We start from the raw sequence: 23,103 nt of genomic DNA, 5'->3' as shown, positions 1-23,103 counted from the left end.
AATAGCCTTCAATATGCTGCCTTACTTGCACTAAATTAGTATAATCAGCTGCAGTTGGTGTAAAGCAGAATGCTGTCACAACTTGCAGAAAGATAACAAAAAAGCAGTCAAAGAGTGTTCGCTTCACTTCAAGTTCATCATTCAGTCACAGCAGCCAAGATAAGCCAGCGCATGTTTCAGTGCGTTTGGTTATACAGTGGTAACACACAAGACGGTAACTGCACTCCTGCTTCTGCATAACAGTCTCCATTAAGCAGACAGATGAAGAAGTCTATTCTTCCTGGTGGTATTAATAATAATAGCGCTAATATATTTAAACCTGCCGGTGCAAACAAGCTGCACAAAGAAAACTTTTTATGTGTTGTTTCATTCACTCCTGATTAAAGCAAATTGCATGCATCAGTTTCCCTCTAGCTCCGAGAAGACAACTGTCTACCAACACCTGGAGGGAAACGTCTGTGGTATCCATTACTCAAAACAGCTCGCACACATCGTGATAGTCCAGCCTTGATCTCTTTCATCCTGTTCATAATTCCTGAGGTTATTACCAGGCTGCCACTCGCGCATACCCCTCCACACCTCTCTGGAAAGTGCACTACCACTAAATGGAGTCATCGTAATTATAGCTTTCATGCATGGAAAGGTACATTTTCTCAGGTAATTTGAAGGGCTCAGAGAAACTGGGGGAAAAAATCAGCATTGTGACTGACAAGGGAAGGATGGAAATTATCTTCCTGTCTCAGCCCAATAAAAACACCTCTGTCACAAAACCAGAGCATGAGGATTTCTACTGGTGGCATTATCACAGCTATTAACAGCAGAGGGAGCTTCAGTTATGCAAATTACAATTGTTTTTGTGACAAGATGAACTTTTCACTCCCCCTGCTTTTAATGCTGCTTGTCATGGAACATTGGTTGTTGACTCATTTCCAATATGGTGAAATGTCCCCTGTAACCTCTGGAAACCTGTTTTCTGGCTCTTTGTCACCGCTAGCCCAGCAAACAGAAATCTGCCCCGTTCTCTCTCTCTTCTCTCACCACTGAAATAACAATTTATCTTCTTGAATAAATAACCAAAGCTGGAGAGGCAACTTTCACAGTACCCCGAATAAATTTACAAAGGATCAAGGCTTCTTTCCTAATTCTAAACCAAAGACAGGGTATCACTTTAAAGCTTGTTTCACTATTTAAAACTGAAGCAAAAGCCTTTCAGGAGTTTACAGTCCTTATTTCATTTCTTCTAACCTTGTGATAACATTACAGACTTTGATCTTTACACTTTTGTCCAGTGAGCTAAAATATCATGAAACTATATTGATCCCCTTGGGGAAATTAATAATTTTTTTTAAAAAAAGTATAAAAGAGAATTCAGCAAGAAATGTAACATAGGAATCAGAGGAAGGTTACTTTTTTGTATAGGATATCAGCTCAAATCTGTAAAATCAAATCAGTAACAAATCAAATCAAAAATACTAGAAGCTGCAGTGGCTGCAGGGATGAAAACAACAACAACAACAAAACAACAGGGATTAAGACACTGTGGATTAACATCTGTTACTTTATTTTGCTTGAATCAGAAAATGCCCTCAGTTATTCGACTGGCTTTCTTTTTTTAAAAACATTTTTTATTTCAACAATATGTTAAGCCTCATTTTTTAAAGTCATTTTTATGCACATGTTCTCTGGAATAGGCATTCAAGGTGACTGCTTGATTAAGTGCCTTCTGTTGCTACAACCATAGTAAATCCACAGAGGTTTTGCTCATGCCAAGAATTTAAGGATATTTCAGCGCACTATGCCAATATGTCACCTCATAGAAATGTATGTCATTTCCATGGTTATGGCCAGACAATCTGTATTATGTAGGCTAAGTCAAAAGGCTTAAAGCAGCATAATGGATGGGGTTTACTGCTCTAAAACAAACTTTCCAAGTCCCCCTTGTCCTTATGTGTATGTGCTCTGTGTTTGTGCTATGCTGGGGTTTTCCCTGCTTAATGAAAAAGTCCCGTTAGTAGTGCAAACTCTTCAAGTCGGCAGTAATTATCTTTTCAAAGTATATTGTGGATGACTTCTAGAAAAAAACAAACAAACAGTTTAAGTGCATAAGCTATGATTTTAAGGACTCCCATCTGGAGATGTGTCTATAACAGTAGCAGTTTGAAAGCTTTCCAGGAGTTTTCCTATGGGATCCACCTGCGTCACCGTCAGTAAGCTCCATTTCCACCAAATGCTCACTGTTCATTTCCTTATAGGGGGAGCTTCTCCAGTCGATATCTTTAATTGCTCCTGGGTTGTATCAATACCTTCCGGTTTTGCTGCTCCATCACGAGCCACTGGGAACGGGTTGCCCGGGAAACGGCCGCATGGCAACAGGATCAGAGCCTGGGGGTTGTCTGCTTCTAGGTCTGCTCCCATTTTACATCGCATTTCCTCACTAGATGGTGTGCAAGCCACTGGAGAGTACACTTCCCCGCACAGTGAGCTCTACATCCAGCCAAACAAACCTGGGAAACTATACAGCGGATCGTTTATTCGCGGGGCTCCGCAAAAGTGTGGAAATAAAACGTCGTTCGCGTTAAGGTTCTCCGTTTTTTTTCTTTTGAAGCTAGCCCAGTTCGCTTTTCTTTTCTTTCTTAACAACAAGAAGACTTGGGAAAAGCGACAACAAAAACACAGCTGTGATGGACATAATGACTGCGGTGCAGGATGCTTGTGTCTCTGGTCAGTGGCTTACTGCGATAATTCTCAGCCTGTGCTGCTTTCTGCCGTCCTGCTTGCCCGCTGGACAAACTGTGGACTATTCCTCGGTTGAAAGTGTGGTCAGCAGACAAGGCGACACGGCACTACTGAGGTAAAGCGAGATAACACAACTTCACTTTCTCCTTTCAGAGTTCTGAGGAGCTAAAAGACAAAAAGCCAAACAAACGCAACCCTTAACGAACATGTTTGGTAACTACTTCTGGAGATTGGAGGGGGGTGTCTGTCATTGAGCGCCTGCGATGCTCACACAATAGGTCCTTTTCCCTCCATCCCGTCCTTGTTTTCGTCCGGCTAGTGCAGCCACCGCTACGGAGCTCGGCTGCTTACTAACAAACTTCTCCGAGATACTTTCCCTCTGTGCTAACTGAGCACAAGTCTTATTAGTTGTTGGCGTGTGATTTCACAGCTGCCCGTATGTGGGAGCACATCGCGTGAAGTTAGCCTACCGCTGCCTATCGCTTATGTAATTTGCTTACATTGTGTCCGCCGATTCCCACCGTCTCTCAAACGCCATACGTGCAGAAAAGCAACTTAATATACGAGCGATGGGTCCGGCGTGCTTATTCTCAACGCTTTTGGACAGATTTTGCTGAATGTGCAGTGTGATGTCGCAGTTGCAAAATCCAGCCTGACGAGTGTACGCGTGTGTGTTCGTGTGTGGTCGCTGTTGATCTGAATAGAGTTATGGCAAATGATGCGCTAACTCCTCCACCCCTCCCTCCGTCACCCTGCCTCCATCACGTAGGCTACGGTGCCAGCTGCACAGGTAGCTGACCATTAAGGGCTAAATTAATTTCATGGGTGTGGTTTGGGTCTATTTCTCTCGGATGCTTGCAACTTGAAACGTTGTCAAGCTATTAAAAAAGAGGAAAAAAACAGCCTTCAGTTTAAACAGGCTACTAATGGTGCTGTAATAAATGCCACATAATGCACAAGTTTTACTACAAAACTGCAGATTTTTATGTAACTGCAAATTTGCAGTCTGTTTCATAATGGTAACATGAAATAGAAAAAATATTCAAACTCTTGCAGAGCACAGTTTTTTTTTAAAGCAAACTCTTTGGAGGGCTGAGATAATATCTTGTTCTACCAATATTAAATATCCGCTTTGATGGCTCTGAGGAAAGGCTGATGGGGGGGCGGGCCGGCCCCATTTCAATATGAATTCTGTGGATGTTGACTAAGGGATGCTGGGTGTGGACCTGAATACAGAGCAGCTAAATGTCTAAAGTTCCCACTCAGCTTGGCTTTTAGTCGTTGTTGTTGAAAAGCTGACTTTTCCCCCCCACCCTGTGACACAAGGTCATTCTCTGCTAAAATACAGAAATGAGTTATTATGAGGAGGGTCAAAATGTACTGGTGCTCATCACAGGAATCACCTTGGGAACAAGGGGTACTCACTATTTTTGTCACCGTTTGCCTCCATGCCCAAGGGCCGTCCCCATCAAAAAGACTTACACCTCTGAATGTCTCTTGAGAGAGGATGTCTAATTCCCTGGTATCAGTCTGGGTTGGCTGTGATCAGTGGCAGAAGCTTTGCCTGGATCCTGATGGTTTATTGGACCAGAGATTATCCCTGTGCTATTAATCAGCTCAATAGACAAGTTGCCTCCCACCCCCTGAATAAGTCACCACTCATTTTCAACAAGCAGGCCATCGCCTCAGTAAAGTGGATCTATAGAGAGCTTTAGAATTGAAAGGGAAAAATTTTTGGAGATACTTCCATAGCTGGTTTATTAATGGCTTATACAGGACTCTGAGTAACCACTGATTGGCATTTTTCATTTATTTTAATACTGCCACTGTGACTCTATTGACTCAATACAAATATTAAACATTTTAAATGAAGCGCAAAATGTCACAGAAGTGATGCCGAATACTTTTTTTCCTCCATTTTTCCAAACTACAAGGGTCTATGGTTCTGTATTTCCCCATGTTCTTTTATTGGCCTTGAGAGCCAGGCATCAAAGCATGAGCTGCCTCTTATAGGGACTCAGTGCTGAAAGCACTGCTTGTTTGTTGAGTTTCTTCATTGTCAAGACCCCTCACTAATAGTGGGGACAATTTTCCTTTGTCCTAGAGCGAATTGCTGGCAAAAAAAAATGCATGCATCCTCAAATACCAGCAAACCCAGAAGCACGCAATTAGTCACTGCCTGGGGATTATGAAGTGGCTCCCGAGAGGTGCGTCTTCTGTCATATGTTAATTTCCCCTCACCTCTTCAATTCTTAGTGCTGCATTTCTACTGCCCTGATTCATGTTGGACATTGGGTCCAGAGCAATTAAGTGATTTGAGCTTCCTGAAGATGAGGAATGGTCCACATGTGTATCGTCACCCTTTTAATTTTTGTCTGATTGCCTAAAAGCTTAGCCATATTCAGCCTTTAATGAATTGTCTCCTGTATTTGAGTTGTGGTGCTGCTTCAAAGTCTTGCGTGCCTGCATTTGAGTCAGGCACATTTTTCACATGCTGCAAATCATAAGAGACACATTGTTCAAAGTAGCTACAAATCCATTTCTTTTCCCACCCTTTTACAGGTTTCGTGTTGTTTGGATTCACTTGACTAAATCCCAGTAAATGACATATTTGGCTATGAATTTGAGGGGGACAGCTGGATGAAAAGACAGTTCCCTGTGCTGTCAGGAAACACACTGTATCGGTGGCAGCCTCTTCCACATGGATAAGCAGCTGTAATCAACAGCAAAGAGCTCGTGTCTATAAATGTAGTCCATGTAGACTGAAATCTTAAGAACAGGCCGCTGCCATATGGTTACGGTTTGAAGTACAGTTCTTAAATCTTTTTATCTTTTACCCTGTGTCTCTCTATTTCATTTTTTTCTCAATGAAATGTGCATGATATGAAGAGAAATAGACAAAAGACACGCAGATCAGCAATGAAAAAATGTTTTTCTATAAAAGCAGAGGGACACAATGGTCTTAACATATTTTTGTTATTTATCATGACAGTTGGCCCTCAGCTACAAAATAAGGTCTGTCCCACCAGCCTTACAGTCTCTGTAATGGTACAAAATTGACCTGTCACTGGCTTCAAAGTCGGGTATTCGTATAAATCTAAAATCATTGCCTTCATGTCAACAGGCTAGTTGATGAAAATCTTTTCTGGCTCTACATGATTGTACTGAAGCTGTTTTTTTAGCCTCATCCAGGACAGAAATGGTGCCATGCATCATTTTTCTCAACTATGTCATTATTACGGCTCTGAAAGGTCTTGACATTTACTATGAGCACTTAAGCCAGAGACAACATCTAGTTTAAATGGTTTGGTGTTCGCTTTCCGGCACACACGATGATAAGACAGAAAAGCAGAACAATAGTTGAGACTTCACAGAACATAATTTTAAAAAGAAGGAATAGTTGATGATCTTCTTAACGCACAGCCATAACCATGGGTGAGAAGCACCTCTTTCTGCATTTCAGCAGTTTTTTAATTAGAACACAGCAAGTTCAGTTAAAAAGTAAAAGCGAGGCTACTTCATTTCCAACAGCTTGGTTGGAGATGTAGTAAACACTGGGTTCTCTGAACACATCAGTTAACTGCCAGATATCAGCAGTTTCATGCACTCATTTGGGGGAAAACCTGGTTTACCTCTTATGACACATCTGGAGGCACACCTGAGTCTGTCACTGTTAATTAAACGCCCAAATCCTCTCGTCTGTTTGCTGCACCCCATGTTTAATGCAGCCTGTGTTGCTGTCAGCACAATGCTGCTTTTCTTCAGAGTCTCCTAATCTCGGGGATCAAGTGTTTGGATTGTCAGTTGACCTAATTTTTTAGCCAATGAATAGCCACTGTCATGATAGTGTGGGAAGGACCAGTTGTTAAGCAGGGGTGGTACCAAATGAAGCCATCCCTACAGACGAAGACAATGTTATTAACCTCCAATTAAATTTAAAGTTTTTGTCAAAATTTTCTCAACTGTTTTTTTTAACAGAGCACGGGATTTTTCAAACATACATAGCATAATTATTTCTATTTTCACACAAGCGGAATTAGTATTAAGAGCTTTAACAACTGTTGTTCAATGATGTGCTTTAACTTTGTAATGCCCAAAGTTTGTAAAATCAAGGGTTGTCTTCCAATTTACACACAGTATAAACACTTCAGTAACAGTTTGCGCCTCACTTGAGAAAATAAGCATGCCACAAATAAACAAAATCAGTTTAGACTTGAGAAAAAGAATTACTGATGCTCACAAAGCAGGAAATGGATTTACAAAGTTGTCACAGCGTTCCAAGTGTCAAGAACTGGAGTGAAAAGTATCATCAAGAAATTAAAAGAGAGCCCTACAGTACAGAACAAGTCTGGCAGAGGTAGGAATAGAAAGATTTTAAAGTCTGTGTAGGAGATGTGTCTAAAGAAAACCCGTCCGTTTGTCAGATGAGACAAAACTGGCCACAGACTCAAACCTATATGTTGTTCCTGGTCAAGAACTACCTCCAGCAGAATAAAGTCTTTACGTCCTGACTTGATTCTCACTGAAAATTTGTAGGGTGAACTGAAGACCAAAGTCCATGCCAGAAGACCATCATATCTAGAGGAGCTTGAGAGATTTGTCCAAGAAAAATAGGCTGCCTTTGACCAGGAGACGTGTGTGAGACTTGCTGAAAGCTACAACAAAGGACTGAAGGCTGTTACCCAGAGAAAAGATACACAATTTACTATTAGCATAAGGGTGGCTAATAATTTTGACCCTGGTAGTGTTAGGCTTTTTTGTGTGTTTAAAGTAAAAATAATGCAAACAAGCAAAAAAAGAGAAAACTTTAAGGTTTGGAAAATCTAGGTTACAAATTCCTCGCTCTGTTTAACAGCACATTTTTATAGGATGCGATAATAATAATTAAGTACTGATCTGTAAATACAAAACCGGGAAACCACAGGAAATATGATTTTCACAATTGTACAGAAATACATCTGTTAAATATAGTAATATGGACCTCTGTGCAGTTTGTGGACCAGTTGTGCTTACCTGTGTAGTCAACCCCCAAAGGTCCATTTTGAGCCATGAAAAACCCCATAAACACACATTATTAAGGCTTGGAGGCTCGCTGTCTTATGTCAGAAAGCAGGTGTATTGCTAACATTTAGGTGTATCTCCCGTTGCCCAAGGGAGGCTGGCTTTACTAAAGTATTCATCATCACTCTGGCATCCATTTGTAACAGATGTGTTTGAGTGCAGATGGAAACCAGTCGACAAGGTGACACGCTAGAGCAGTTGTTAAGAAAGCTTTCCTAGCAGCTGCCTCCTTTAAGACCTCCAGTTAACCTCATCCAAAGCAGCCACTCGAAACTCAGAGTCTGTTATGTCTTGTTTTAAACAGTCACTCAGCCCACTGGCAGGACTTGTTCAAGATGAAAAGTGCTAAAGCATTCATGGAAATAAATGTTATCTAAAACAACGTTTTCTAATGTCAGTGATTGTCATAGCAAACAGTTCTGAGACGAATTTACTTATTATGTGCACCTTTTTTTGTTGTTGAGCAATACCAGTTGATATTTAAGAAGTTTATTCATGAGATATACAAAGAGCTTTTTGAAGTTTACAGTTTGACCGAGGTTAGCTAGTCAGACGCATAACATATATATATATATAACATATATAAAGAAAATCCAGTTTAATGCTGGATGGTAGGAAAAGCTCTTACTTTTGGCTTCCTGCTGAACACATTCCAGGATGCCAGAGCTTTTTTCATGGCATGATTTGTAACTTCATGCTGCAACTGTGCACTGGGGCTAAAACGCATTGAATAAACCAAATTTATACACTATAAACAATTTCTAAATGGGTTACATTTGTGCCTATCATTTGTCAGGCAAGTCAATCCATTGTACTTCATAAAAATTAAGCATTTCTATTTCTAATATATTTCAATTAGCACTAAAGAGATTGAGTGCCCCAGTGAATTAAAGTCTAAATGGAAATGCTTTCTCAAGGTAAATCCTTCGAGGGAAATAGATGCTATGCTAGGTTTTAAAGCATCCTTCTAATACTCGTATAATCACTACAATTATATGGGATAGGGAAAATGATTTGGGGTGGAAAAATTGAGCTTTTACCCATTCCAAGCTCAGAGCATCCACATAATTGCAATAATTCTACAGAAAATCTCAGAGGAGCATTTTTGTGATGTGAGAAAGCTATAAGACTGAAAATTAAACTTGACAGACAGAGTGGAGAAGCAATAACAGGTTATCTTTTGGGCAATTTTAAGAAGAAGTTACATGAAACTGAGTTTTCCTGAAGTGCATGCCAAGGGTGCTGACTTTTTTCCCCTCAGTGGTTGAGGTTGTGTAAACATAAGTTTGCATGAACTATTTTTTAATTTGGTGTGGTGCTTACAGTGCGTTACTGTAAAAGTCTTCAGCTACCCTTAATTTCTTTGTTTTTTGTAAGGAAAGTGATTTATGTGCAAATGGAAATGGAAAGTTTGCCCAATTCTAACAAGTTTGAAGGTCAATACTTGATATGACCGCATTTATTCTTCAGCATAGCCTGAACTCTCATAGAGAAGTTTTCTTGTCTTTTCTTTAAGTAGTCAGGAATAGGTCTCCAGGTTTCTTGAATGATATTCAAAGCTCTTCTTTTGTTCTGTTCTCTGTCAAGATGATCCCACACTGCTTCAATAATGTTGAGGTCTGGACTCTGAATTGACCAATCCATGACTGACAGTGTATTTTGGGACCATTATCACGCTGGGAAATGAAGCCCGTCTCAATCAGACACTTTCTAAATGGTGTTGCATGGTGGCTAAAAATCTGACTGTATTGATAATACCTACAATTTTGACGTGATCCCCAACAATGTGCAGCCCCAAACCATAACAGAGCCTCCATCTTGTTTTACAATGGCTCTAGACACTGTTGTACCTCTCTCCCAACCTCCTCCGTAAACATTAGGAATGATTTGAACCAAAAACTTTACATTTGTATTCATCACTCCTTAAGAGCTATTGATTTTCAGTCCAGTTCTTGTGTATTTTGGCATACCTTAGCCTTTTATTTCTGTTTCTTCTTGATTGCTAGGGCCTGATTAATTTTTCAGGTCCTGTTTTGAGATCTTCTACTTTTTTACTGTATGTGTAATAAAGATTGATACATGAATAAACTTGGGATGCCATTTGTTTTAAATACTAAAAGACACGAATCTCATGAAAAAAGTTTCAGCTCAATCAACTCTCCAAATATTGATACCTATATTGATACGTTTTTGTATTCCTCGTAATTCTTTGATTGGCTACGTTTGCCTTTAGAGGATGAGTTCATCTTCATCTAGAACCTTCAGCATTCATTCTTACAGTATCATCAAGATGGAGATTTTGAGCATGATTGTGAATATTTCAAATTAAGTGCTGGGTGTTTTTACAGGCCGCTTGCAGATATGTTCAGTGTGTTCACTGATTTCGAGTAGCCTGTATCAAAAATCATGCTATTTTTGTGCATGTTTTTATAGATACATAATATTTTTGTTTGTGTACAAGATTAAGCTACTCCCATCTGACAGCTATTGCAGAGTAGATTTGTTTTTCCCAGCTCTTTGTTGAATACTGTGCAGCCTTTTCTGCTCTAAATCATATGCCAACACTTCCCAGCCTTTCATCACAGAGAGGAACGATTCCTCAGAGCCCCTTCAATTAAAATCCTTAATCAATCAGTTAGCATCTCCTTGTGTTTCATGATAATTAGTTGTGCTTCTCTGACAACATTGTGTAATCTCATCTGTGCCTCCTCAGTTGAGCTGTATACCAGCAAGTCTTGGTATGCCTCTCATGTCAGCAGGTTATAGTCAAAACTCGCTGACATCAGGGTTTGAAGCCTGAGTGAAGCACTGGAAAAAGAGTGCATTTGTATGGAAGGTGCACTTGGCTTCTGGTCTTTCCTGAATGGAAATCTCTGCAGCTTTGTGGCCTGTGTCAGAAGGTGAACCTGTGACCTCTTTGAGCTAAATTTATCTTACTAAGGCATTCTGCCTCTGTTGTTTTAAACTTATTTATAACGAACAGTGAGTCTGAATCACCACCGTGAGAGGACTCTCCCATAGGATAATGTAGTTGATGACATGAGGCAGGTAAACATTAGTTAGGTCCTCAGGGAAAAATAAATCAGAAGTGTTGACACATGGATATGTCAGTAGTGTTGCTGAGTGAATTAACACAGTCCAGTGGGATTTCAGCGTGTTGTAGAGGGCATCTTGTTGTCCTTTAATGAGCATTTGGCGTTGTTGTATCTTGGATTTACACATCACTATCAAATGGAGCATGAATTTTCTTTCTAGTGAACTGTGATTTCAGAAATTGTAAGGATGGCTTGCAGCTTTTCTGCAGTAGGTTGAACATGTTAGGTGTGACCTCAGATCACCTTTCAATTAATCCTTGTGCAGCAGAGCATTGCTGTAAATTGAGCTTTTAGAACGGGTGCGGTATTTAGGTTGGATTACTTTAGGATTACTTTTTTGGCATGATGTAGTTGCTTCAACTCTATAAATATCAGCATATCTAATGAGTCACATATACTGTATTTGACGACTCAAACAAATTGCATTTGTTTTCAACGATCATGAAATGATGAGTGAGAAGAAAAAAAAGTGATTTCCTTTGCTTGACTGCTTTTTGATGGAGTGGAAAAGGGGGTCAGGGGATTACCATATTCCTATCTGCTCGTCTCTCCCCTCAACTAAAAATAGTATTTCTGGAAGTGAGAAGTGTCTGATGTGTGAGAGGAATATAAAGACTCGCGGGACAAGTTTATTTATGAAAAAGGACATTGCTATGCAAAAGAGACTTGCACTAAGACCTCAGTCACAAAGTCTTCGAGACTGGTCGGCAGCCCTCTTGCAATTCGGTTACTAGGGAAAATGTATATTCCCCAACAAATCCTTGTGATTGCTTTGATCACTACCAGATTGCGTGAAAGACTCTGACTTATCTGCAGACACTTACCATTTACTCTCTGAACTTTAAATAGAGATTCACATCTTCACTACTGCCTAGAGAGCAGTTTGTGAGTGTTTGCAGGCAAGGTGTTGTCTTCTACGCAATCTACTGACAACCACCACAACCTGGTTTTTGGTGCACCATTAGAGACATGAGACATTAGCAATCAATGTCACAGTGACTGCCAGCAACCTAATGCAGACAAATACAGGTGGTTGCCAACGGGTCTCTGGGCCTATATAACCGAGGCCTAAGATGAGATAACAAAAAAGACAACAACATTTATATAGTGCATTTCATTACATGTAAATGTAACCAGTATGTAACAAAATATATAAACAATGGGCAAATCAGAAGACTTCAGGAACGACAGGAGCCCAGAGGATGGGTAACCACAATGAAAACACAACTGCAAATGATGAAGCAATGGTTTAACTGTATTTGAAATTTATGCACTGTATTGCATTTGACAATAATACCCAAAATTGTGTGTGCGCGCACAGATACCCAAAATAAAAAAAGAAACGAATGTTAGACCCGGGTCTTTTAAAGTGTCAATAGGATCCAGATCAGGCCTGTTTGATGATCTGGTGAGTTATTGGTGTGAGTTCAATCCACGATCGGTGTATGGTTTGCACAGTCTTGTCCTACCGCAGTTCATGCAACCAGACTTCAGGATTCAATTCCAAATGGGCTGTGGCTCGCCATCCATTGCAATGGAAAATTATTCCTCTTCTGCGGATTTCCACAAAGTCTGTAATCCAAAGTTCTCCGGGGAGTCTCGGCTCCTTTTTCCAACTCAAAAAACCTGACCTAAGAGTGAGGTCAGAATTACTTCAAATGAACATTGTTCACACTTAACTAACAGCACTTCTGTTTAAGGTATAAAGCATGAACAAAATGTGTTTCAATTTCTAATGTTGTACAACTAATCAAATTCCAAATGTTTTCATTACATGGCAATGTAGCTATCACCAATCATTAAAGCAATTCACACTGCTCATTAAAAGCAGCAAACTCAATATACTCTGCTCACTGTCAAGTAACAACAGTGATGAATAAAAGTAACACAAAACATTTCAATACAACAGATAGACATACTGTTTTTTCCTTAACAACAGCTAATAAGTTCTCAACTAACACTTAACAACGGGAGTGTGCCTTTAGCTAGTACCCGCTAGCTACTTGCATAGTCCCGCCACCATTAGCGTTTGTTTTTGAAGCGAACAACGTTAACATTTCAGGATGCCGATCAGCGGCTATAACAGTTTCGTTACTCACCAGTGCAAAGCACTTCGTATTCATAAGACTAGCTTCGGCTATCCAAATCTGGTGGCTAATCAAGCAGACACCAACAGCTTCCACGTTTTCCCCACAGGTACAGCTATGGCGCGTGTGGTCTAAGCAGCCTTAGCAGCGCAACCAAACATGAAAACACAAGGCGGGACAAACAATCCCATTGGTTGAACCGCATTTGCATCCAGGTCAAAAAATAACCTTTAAGAAACAAAAAATAAATAAATAACACAATTAATACAATTCCATACAAAATAATTTGGATTTTTTCTTTAGAGTCTCTCTCCAATTATGAGTGTTTTTAACTGAAAAGAATAAAACACCTTTAATAATAATTACAATAAACAGTCTAATTGCGTCTGTTTGCCACTGGGCTACATAAACTTAAAGTGCTTAACAAAAAAGACAAAAACATACAAACCTTGCCTTAAGGCAATGAAACTAGTACATATAAATCACTTTTTGTTTCATATTTATTCTTTGGTTTTGCCCCCTGGAGGCATAGGTTGGATGAACCTTGGGAAAAACCAGAAAGTATTGACAGTGATCTCTATTTTAGCACTTCTGTTATCTAAATGTTATGTTCACAATGGCTGGCCTTTCACAATTGGTTAGAAAAAGCCCGGCAGCTAAAAGAGGTATGTATTGTCATAATTCATTTGGTTCTATGTTGGCATGGCTAAAGAATTTTAATTGGACTTGTTCTGAGCAGGTTATGGTTTTTGTGCTTTTCTCTCTCTCTCTCGCTCTCTCTCTCTTTTTGTCATCTGCATAATGAGTGTGTGGATTTCAGGCTGCTGTAAATGTTTGTTGGAGCCGAGTAATTGGAGAGTCTGCATTAGTAATTATTAGTAAATGGAGAAAGAAGCAGTGGAGCAAATCAATATCACTGAGAATTGTGCTACCTATTGTTTCCAGAGGGGTCAGGAGTTAAGGTAACAGAAGTGTCATGCTGAGAATAATAAAAACCATTTGTAAGACTGATTCATTAAAATTGTCCAGACTTTAGGCACTATGAATGTAAGCCTAATATTCTCTACAATGCCACTGTACTGATGACATATTGAGGCGTATTTTGCTGCAAAGCTTTAATTTTATGGTTGATAAAAGGCAACCGTGACAAATGCCCCCTTTGGTTACTAATTGTAGATTCACGACAGTTTATTAACTCTTTGCTGTTTTACACAGATGGTAGAAATTGTTTCCTACTGTAGAGTAATCCAATTAAAGCGAAAAAAATTGGATGTTTCTCAAGTGGAATTTATAACATTCCCACTAGCCCTTGACTTATTATGGGAACACAGCACGCTGCCGTGATGAGTGAAACGGTTAGTGCTGGTTTATTGAAAAAGCCCCCTGACCTACATAGTTTTAATAATATGTGATCAGAATCTGGTGTGACGAGCCGTTATAAAAGGCATTTTTAGTCTCGGTTATGCATGTTCAAGTCTGGTATACGTACGTTGGTTTTAAACTAAGTATAGAGATGATATTAAATAGTTGTCGAGCTGTGCTGTAACCACGCGTTGGCAGCCCCAGTCTGTGTCACTGTAAAATAGCAAATTCATCAATTGATCTATGAGGCTGCCACTCATTAGCATTCTAATTTTAGACTCGGGAGAGCTTTTCGCTATTCATAGTGGGACTTTGATTTCTCTACACTCCTCTGTCTTTGTATCTTTCTTTAACTCTCTGTGGCTTTTCTCTACTCATATTTCTCTCCTGCTCCTAAATGGCGTTGAAAGTTAAGCAACCAAATGTAGTCGTGATCAGTTACGATCGAGTAATAAATGAGCTGTCTACTGTTGTCAGCGTCACGTTTAGATTGTTCTGTAATTACTGATCGGTGATATTGAGGTTTGCAGTATTCCACGTGATATGCAGCAGTCAGCTCAGTGTGCTCAGTTATTAATTACTTGAGTTACCAGTTTTCCCCTTTGAGGTAAATCTTGGTGGTTTTCAGACAAGCTCATTACATTTGACCACAACAATCAAGATGCACAAATGAAACAGTATCTTTTCCACTGGGAACAACACACTTGTAATATTTTATTGATATCTGCTGTAGGTGAAAATCCATTCAGTTTACCCAAATACAGTTGTACAGCTGCTACCTGATTGATGCATGGGTGCTTGGGTTACAGAAATAATTTAACAGTTATACTGTTATCTTTATATCACTTGTGCCTTTTGTAATTCTGTCATTTCCTTGGTGAATTGCAGCATATCAGTCATATATAGTTTAGTGCCTTTTCCTAACAACATAAAGCTCTATGTTGCTCTTAAACACACAGGGTAAGGGCTCACTTAAAGCCATGCTGCTAATTCAGAAGCTTCTGGATCAGGAAAGAAAAGCATTTCTCTCAGGAAACAGTTCAACTATTCCATTTAATGGCATCAAAACTTACATGCAAGTTTTCTAGCAGAGCTTGGAATTAACCTCAAAGGTTCTCTTTAGAGAAGCAAAGCTTTGTTTTTCCTCTGCATTATGCCCCGTTTGTGTTATGAAAAGGAGGATTACAGCTCAGAGCTAATTAGCATCCAGTCCTACTAGCTACGAATGAAATGCTTTTGTAGATAATACAGCATATGTAGCTACCATGCCTCTACCATGTTAGAATGTGAATGCCAATTGTTGGGTTTAACATGCACACTGATTCATCTTACTGTATTTTGTGAGAAACAGCCATATGCAACAATAGAGCTTCCCTGAGGCATGCTATCAGTTTCCAGCTTCAGCACTTCATTCTGCAATCTCTTAAACAGCCAGTTGTCTTCCTTGGAAGTGTGTGGGCCATGCCTTTCTGCCGCAAACCTCAATCCAGGCACTGTCTTTGATTTCAGCACAATACTCCCGCTGCCTTCTTCTCTGCACTGCTTGAGTGTCACTTTCATTTCAGAATATTCACCCTTGTTTTTGCCATAGCAATAACTAATGGGTAGTCTTTGCAGAGCCTGGAGAGGATAATCCTGTCATCTTTGTTTTCATGGCCACCTCAGGGCCATTCAACAAGTTCAAAAGAAAAAACAAAAATCTGCAGTGCAGCGTCTGTGAGGTTTGCTCTCGCTGTCATGTTCCATATCTACCATTACAGGCACGGCTACATGTGGAAACAGGTGCTGTGCTGAATGACTATAGCAGCTCACTTAGGGGAATATCCGAGCCAGATGCTTTATTATGTTGTGTTAATGCTGATGCCAGGTTACCACACACACAAATGTGCAGGGGTGGAAGGTGGTTCTTGAAACTGCAGCATTCCTGAAAATGATGTATCAGTTTCAGAATGCTTTACAGCTTTTGCATTTGATATATGAACAATCACTCCATAAACATCAAATTTTCCATGTCTGTATGTTTTCAGTCATCCAAGTCACAGCTTGTCTTGAATGCTTTAGTTGAAGGTGTGGACCTCTTTTTTAGTTTCTTATCTGAGACACTTCAGAAAACTGAAGAAGTGTCTTCAAGAACCTAAAAAAACTTAAAAACCCTGGCCTTTAACTCAAGATCTCGGGACATTTCATATTTTTCCTGACAAGACAACATGGTCATTCAAAGATGACTATGTTTTTTTGTGGCTGCTACTGAGTTTTATGGTTTTAACTCCATAGTGCACACTGGGTATTTCTTTCTTGGGAAAAATCACTCACCTTGAGGAAGCAGCAGTGTTTGATTTGATTGTACAAACTGTAGGAGTGGAGCACATTATACATTCTTGTGATGAGGAAATACTTTCAGGTTGTGGATTACAGATCATTGTAAGAAAGAAGCACTAGAATTAGAAGTGTTTACAGTGAAGGAAAACCAAGGCTTCCTTGCTTGTCCCTGCACATGACAAGAATACTTATTCTGAATGAATTAAATTTGAAGGTCTATGACAAGGTTATGCCAGAACTTGAAGTATTTACTAGACCTGTCCCTCACTAGTCAACAAAATGTTAGTCACTGAGGAGACTCTTTAGCTGTGTATGACCAGAGATCATAGAAAGTCACTGATATTTGGTCACTTTAGTAGACTACTAAAAAAAAAAGATGGCAATGTGAAGTGTTCCGGTCTTGAAATAAACATATGCCCTTTTAATTAATGCATTAGAGGGTTATGCCAGCAGGTAGAGCCTGGAATGTCAGCTAGCCACTAGTTCCAAAGGAATATGCAACCAGTGTGGCTGCAGCTCTATGCTCCTGTTGTTTTCTTGTTTATTTGTTAATATTTGGTTGATAGTAAACCTCTTCCTAAACTATTATATGGCAGTCTTCTTTTTAATTAGTAGTTGCTTTAATCACTCGCCTCAAAGTTGAGGGTAGTTTAACCTATAGTCCCCTACTTTGAGTCACAAATGGCAATTTTGCCTGTCATAGCTACAAGTTAGCAATTTCCATGATCATTCTATGGTTTCTGTTATACACATCGCTAAACATCTCTTCTTAATTATGAGCTGAGTTTTGATTGATCACCTGCTTTCAGAGTAAGGGAAATGTATCTCATATTTCTTTGATGCACGTTCATAGGCAGAAGACAGGCTTGTAGAAGTTTTTTTTTTAGAAATTGTGATTTTCATATACAACTATCTCTAAGAAATTTAAGGGAAAAAAAGAAGAAAAAAAGCATCCAGTGAGCTGCAGTTCTCTGGGTGAAATTGCCTTGGTAATTGAAGAGGCAAGAGGAAATGACCAGACTGGTTTCAATAGATAGAAATGCAGGAGCACAAAAAACTAATTCATTACAACCAAAGTATGTAAAAGACAATCTCTGAATGCATAACACCTCAGATGTTGAAGCAGATGGGCAAGAGCAGCAGGAAACCGTACTAAGTGCCACTTCTGTCAGTTAAGAACAGGAAACTGAGGCTACATTGAGCACAGGGTCACCAGAATTAGACAGTGGAAGAATGGAAAAATGCTGCCTGGTCTGATGACTCTCATTTTTTGCTGCAGCTTCCAGACACTAGACTCAGAATTCTACAAAGAGCATAAGAACTGGATCAATCCTGCCTTGTGTCAACAATTCAGGCTGCTGGTCATTTCTTTTTTTTTTTTTTTGCCATGCTTTTAGCCCCTCAGTACCATCGGAGGATCAATAAGTGCCATAATGTCCATGCACCCATGGCGATCAAAGTGTACCTATCTTCTAATGGGTCTCAGTACTAGCAAGCGTAACGAATAAAATGGCCAGAGAATATAAGACCAGGTAAGAGTAATTTGGAAAGAGGCGATATGATTGTGTTGTCCACCGAACCAGGCAGCTTTCTGCTCAGAGTAATTGTGTTGACAGGTGCATTGAAGTTAGACTGCCAAATGGAATACTTTAGCACAGTAATAGATTTGTCTCGTGAAAGGTTTATTTAAGACACAAACAGGAATCTGATATTGTTGAGTGTTAGATGACAGGGACCTGTCAGTAAGCATTGTACTTCATCTGTTCAAGGAAAGTGGCGAGGTTTTGTCTAGGTAATGTATAACTAGGAAACGCTTGAATGCTTTTTGCGTGTGTGTATCGATTTAGAAGTATTTAAAAGAATACTTCTAAATCCTGCAGACATTTTTAAAAGGCTTTATATCGCTGTAGTTTTCTTAGTTAAAGATCGAGGTATGTCTGCACAATTACTGATCTCTTGCTGTTGCCCTAAGCCCGTTACTCGACACATAATACTGTTTGACAGGATGTGTTTGTCGGCAATTTTGGAACTCATTATTGACGTGCAGCATGAGATTGGGTTTTCCAGCTGCCATGGCAATGGCCAAATAGAGTGAAAGCTTTCCCTGAAATATGAAAAGCATTGGGTAACAGTCCCAGTAAACAGCTCTGAGCCACCTAGAAATAGTATCTGTTAGTATGTGAGCATGCATATTTGTGTGTGTGTGTGTTTGTGAGCGTGAGCCAAAAATGAATACTGAATGCTGTAACTGACTTGCTTATATGTTGCTATACACTGCTATGTTTTTTATGGTGTAGCTGCATTTTTGATGTAGTGAATTAGTTATAAGGAATAGCACAAGGTGGCATTTCACCGTTTTCCATCTGAAAACAAAAGAACCTTTGCTGCGAGTGAAAGCTTGGTACACTTCTTATTAACACTAGCCAGTATCCCCTGTTCCTCAGATTTCTTTTTTCCATCATCACCTGCAACACGGACTTCTTATATGTCAACTTAGAGGCTGTTTTGCCAGCTAAATGACTCAGACCATTGATGTATTTTTTAACTCTGCGTTAATAATGGGAAGATACTGTATACAACTGAATGAATAATTCATGCAGACATTCCTTTGTAGAGATTAAAAACAGAATAAGAAGAATTCACACTGTAAACTTAGATAAAGGGGTTTAGAAACAGCTAATGAGCTAGCAACTCTTTGTGAGGCGAAGCAGCTACCTATAAAGTTCTGGGTTTGTCTTCAGAAGTGCCTAGCTGAGAGCCAACCAGAAAGTGAATTCAAAGGCTTCTGTACACATTATGTGCACCTCCTCTTCGATCGAAATTCCTGTGATTTTCCTCTTGGACGTGACACACTGAAGCCTCTGCTGGTTTACTCTTCCACTGAGGAAGTGACATGTCCTAATTATACAGTCTGGGGGCCCAGAGACACTTAAACATTAACAATTACGTAGGGATAAAATCAGAACATAAAAGGAGAAGAATAACGAGAGAAAATAAAGGGCAAGAGAGAAAATGAACCGTAAGAGGCTTTAAAAAAAGATTCTGCTGATAAAGCAGGCGAGAGATTGAGTTTGTGGAGAGCAAAATGACAGTAATAGTTCCTTCTACTTGTTTCAATGTCATAATCAGATTTAGAAGCATATCCTGTATTTTTTTTCATTTTACATAATACCCCCTCTGCTTACCAGTTGCACAGATCAGCCATGCCTCAGTGAACAGCAACAATTTCTGAACCCATAAGCTGAACCTTTGGCCTTCATTGAGAACCAGTGAACATACAGCACACTGTTATTAAGTGTCTTTCCAGCCATATGGTTAGCAAGCTTAGTAATTGCCTGGTCCTGCATTACAGAACGCTGTGGATGAATTCATGATCTGAGCATGCCGTGCTGTTTAGCAAACAGTTTAAAAGGACAGCGACCTTATGTTTGCTCTCCTGTAACCCTGTGAGCCCTAAATGAATTAATGATCGCGAGGTTGTCAGTTTAAACACGGTCCTTGAGCGAGGCACTTAATCTAAATTGTTTCACTTAATATCCATCTTCGTAGAGGCTTTACACACATATCATAGCTCATGCAAGTCGCCCTCGACGAAGTCAGGAGAAACAAACAATGCAAGCCCCAGATAGCGGCCTGGCTCGCAACACAGTCCTGGGGAATATCAGGTTGTTTATGTCTGGATTGTATTGCTTTGTCATTGTTTGGAGCCTCTGTCATAACATATTCCATAAGTGCACAGAGGTCATTCTCTGACTCGAGCTCCAAGGAGTAAGGAGTGTTTCTCTAAGGAAACATGCATGTTCCCATCTTCTGTCAATAGTATGGCTCCAGGTGCCCTTCTTTCTGTCTGGCACTACACAGTGAACAGGACCAGAGTGTGCTACTGACATGCAAGGTGGCTGCGAGCGGTGCTTAATCAGAGCAGTATAGCTCACACACTTCTCTTGAGTGGGTGGTTGGCGTAGACCCGGACCCCGCATACATGGAGAGTAGAGTTTGCAGGGTTTGCCCAATTAGTGCTGAAAAGTGTTGCAGTGTGAGGGTGCGTCAGCAGGGAAGTGCGCACCAGAGGAGGCGTGTCATCAATCATCACTCCAGCTCCAGGCTTGTTCCAACCCTTTTCCCTATCTGGCAAAGAGAGAAAGAAGGGGAAGAGAAAATGACAGTGGCTAGCCAGTTCCAGGAATGACAACAGACTGCACCACTGAGTGCATTAAAGCCTACGTCTGGATGTCAAATTAGGGAAATGACTTCTTTTTGTTTTTACAGTTTGGCTGATAGCTAATTCTTCTTATTGTACCATCGGCCACTGATGCCATTTCATTTACTGATTGGCCTTTGGCGGTTACCACAGGATATGATACGTACCAAAACTGATATATCGATGCAGTCCACTATAAAAGCCCTAAAAATGATAAATGGCAGATTATGCATTGTGTGTGTGGGGTTATTGAATGACATCACCAAACACTGCCAATATGCAATATCACGCCTCATAACCTGCGACAAATACTTATATATCCTACCCATCAAATATTCAGATTGCCTGCCTTTCTCTCTTGTGTCAGTCATCTACATCCAACTGCTCCTCGTTGGCTTTAACAGTAACATAATGCATGTGACACTGGCTCAAAGATTTGTAATGTTTCCAAAAATGGGTACTTGGCTCTGTACGGAGAGCATAATGATAATGACAGTTCATCATAGTACAAAATGCCTCTCATTTGGGAGTCTTCTCTCTGCTTTGTCACGGTCTTGACAGTGTCGGTACAAGCTAATGAAAGCTCAAAAAATCTCTTCTGAATATTTAAGGTGTTTTATCATGTATGAACCTGTGTTTTTTAAAAAGTCTCCTCATACTCTTAGCAATAAAATTCTTTAAAAGTATTTCTTAGCACAGTTACTTTTTGTTCATTTCATGCCCTCCACCAGAGTGGAAAATGTCCATGAGGAAAATGTTTGAGGTAATCTTTCCTCAGGGAGGTATGCGGGAACACGAAGAGCCGTGATAATGAGAATTTAGAAAAATGATAATACATTTGCGGTTATGGTTTAATTTAACCTTTCAATATCTGTGTGCTCAAAATGGTCATTTCGGCTGTTAAATCAGGTCCAGGTTAGCAAACATGATACGGCCTGTGGCCTACTGGCCGTTAGTGTGAAAACCATCAACATTTGCTGAATAGTGTCTAATTAGGTTTTTGTCCCTTCATCAAGGCAATATTTCATCACTCCCAAATTGTGCTCAGCAGCATTATGTTGATGGTAATATCCATATGGCATTTGTGATGACTCTAGCACCCTCACTGGGAGGGGTGTAAAATGTTATTGCACCAATGGAGATTTCCCTTGATTAAAGAAAAGCATATTACATGACAACATGTATTACCAAGGCTATCCAGGATTTTTATGGCTTAAGGTCAGAGTTCACCGCGGTGTTTGCTCCCCCCGTAAAGTATGAAACTCATTCAGGAGAATATTGCTGTTTTAGACAAAGCGCCTGCAGGAGAGTATAGCTTGGATCTACTGGTAATAAGCTCTCCTTTTAAACAGCAGTCATGAAAGGCAGCTCTGACCTACATGCTGAAAGGGAGGATTCGCGCTCTCTTGTTAGTGTGTACTGGCGGGGAATTGAGGTCTTTTCTGTCAGGAGGTGATACGTCGAAGCCGCTGACTATTTCTGCAAAGCCCAAGGAAAAAAATAAAAGAGACGGCTATAGGGAGAGGAAGCTCTGTGAGAAGAGGCATAAGAGTGTTTCAGCTCTTGCCTTTTTTTTCTGTGCACATGTGTGATTGCATAATATGTTTGCGGGCCTGTGAAGTGCATTTTTTCATGTGCCAGCATCACACACTTGTGTGTGTATGTGTGAAAAGTGTGTGAGTAAGATAGGGGAGGGGGGTGACCGACGGCCCTGTCTCCCACAACACTGTAGAGCTCCATACATCATTAATCGCTGACAAAAATGAGCGTTCTGCCGTACCCTTTAAGGGCTAAAAGACCGTACTGCTAGTTCCCCCTCCTCATGGTGTGTCTGTGTCTGTATGTGTGAACACACGCTTTGTACAGGTGAGGATTCACTATCAACTTGAGATTTCTGACCTGTGTGTTTGGTTCAGTGCCACAATGATGGATGACATGGTTATCAGAATCTCGCCTCCAGGATGGGGGCTGTCCTGTCTTGCTGTCAAGGTCAATGGTTGCTAGGCCTATAACAGAGTGGCAACCTAGTGGGCTTAGTGAAACACACCATATATTCTATATCCATCATGTCAAATGTCAGATTCAGAGCGATGCGTATGAGTAAGCCTCTGATTGGAAAAAAGTGACCCCAACAAGGGCAGAGTTTCCTCTACCACTCCACAGGACCCCGCTGCAAGAAACCAAATTGAAATGAATGTATAGGTTTGTTTATATGTTGAGAAATAAGGCAGGGTTTTGCTTG

At 40.2% G+C, this 23,103-nt stretch overlaps 1 protein-coding gene across 2 annotated transcripts in view; it reads left to right on the top strand.

Moving 5' to 3' along the window:
* The first annotated feature begins 1,627 nt into the window (after positions 1–1,627).
* Positions 1,628–23,103, top strand: part of negr1 (neuronal growth regulator 1) — a 170,113-nt gene continuing 148,637 nt past the window's right edge. The window contains exon 1 of one of the 2 annotated variants that reach the window (XM_063494801.1): positions 1,628–2,851. In XM_063494801.1, coding sequence (XP_063350871.1) covers positions 2,682–2,851 — 170 coding nt within the window. In that variant the 5' untranslated portion in view covers positions 1,628–2,681. The remainder of the gene's footprint in view (positions 2,852–23,103) is intronic. The other variant, XM_063494802.1, reaches the window with a different exon arrangement.

The sequence above is a fragment of the Pelmatolapia mariae genome, linkage group LG15, assembly GCF_036321145.2.
Source record: "Pelmatolapia mariae isolate MD_Pm_ZW linkage group LG15, Pm_UMD_F_2, whole genome shotgun sequence".
Lineage (NCBI taxonomy): Eukaryota > Metazoa > Chordata > Actinopteri > Cichliformes > Cichlidae > Pelmatolapia > Pelmatolapia mariae.
The sequence above is the reverse complement of the archived record's forward strand: the minus strand, read 5'-3'. Positions and strand labels throughout refer to the sequence as shown.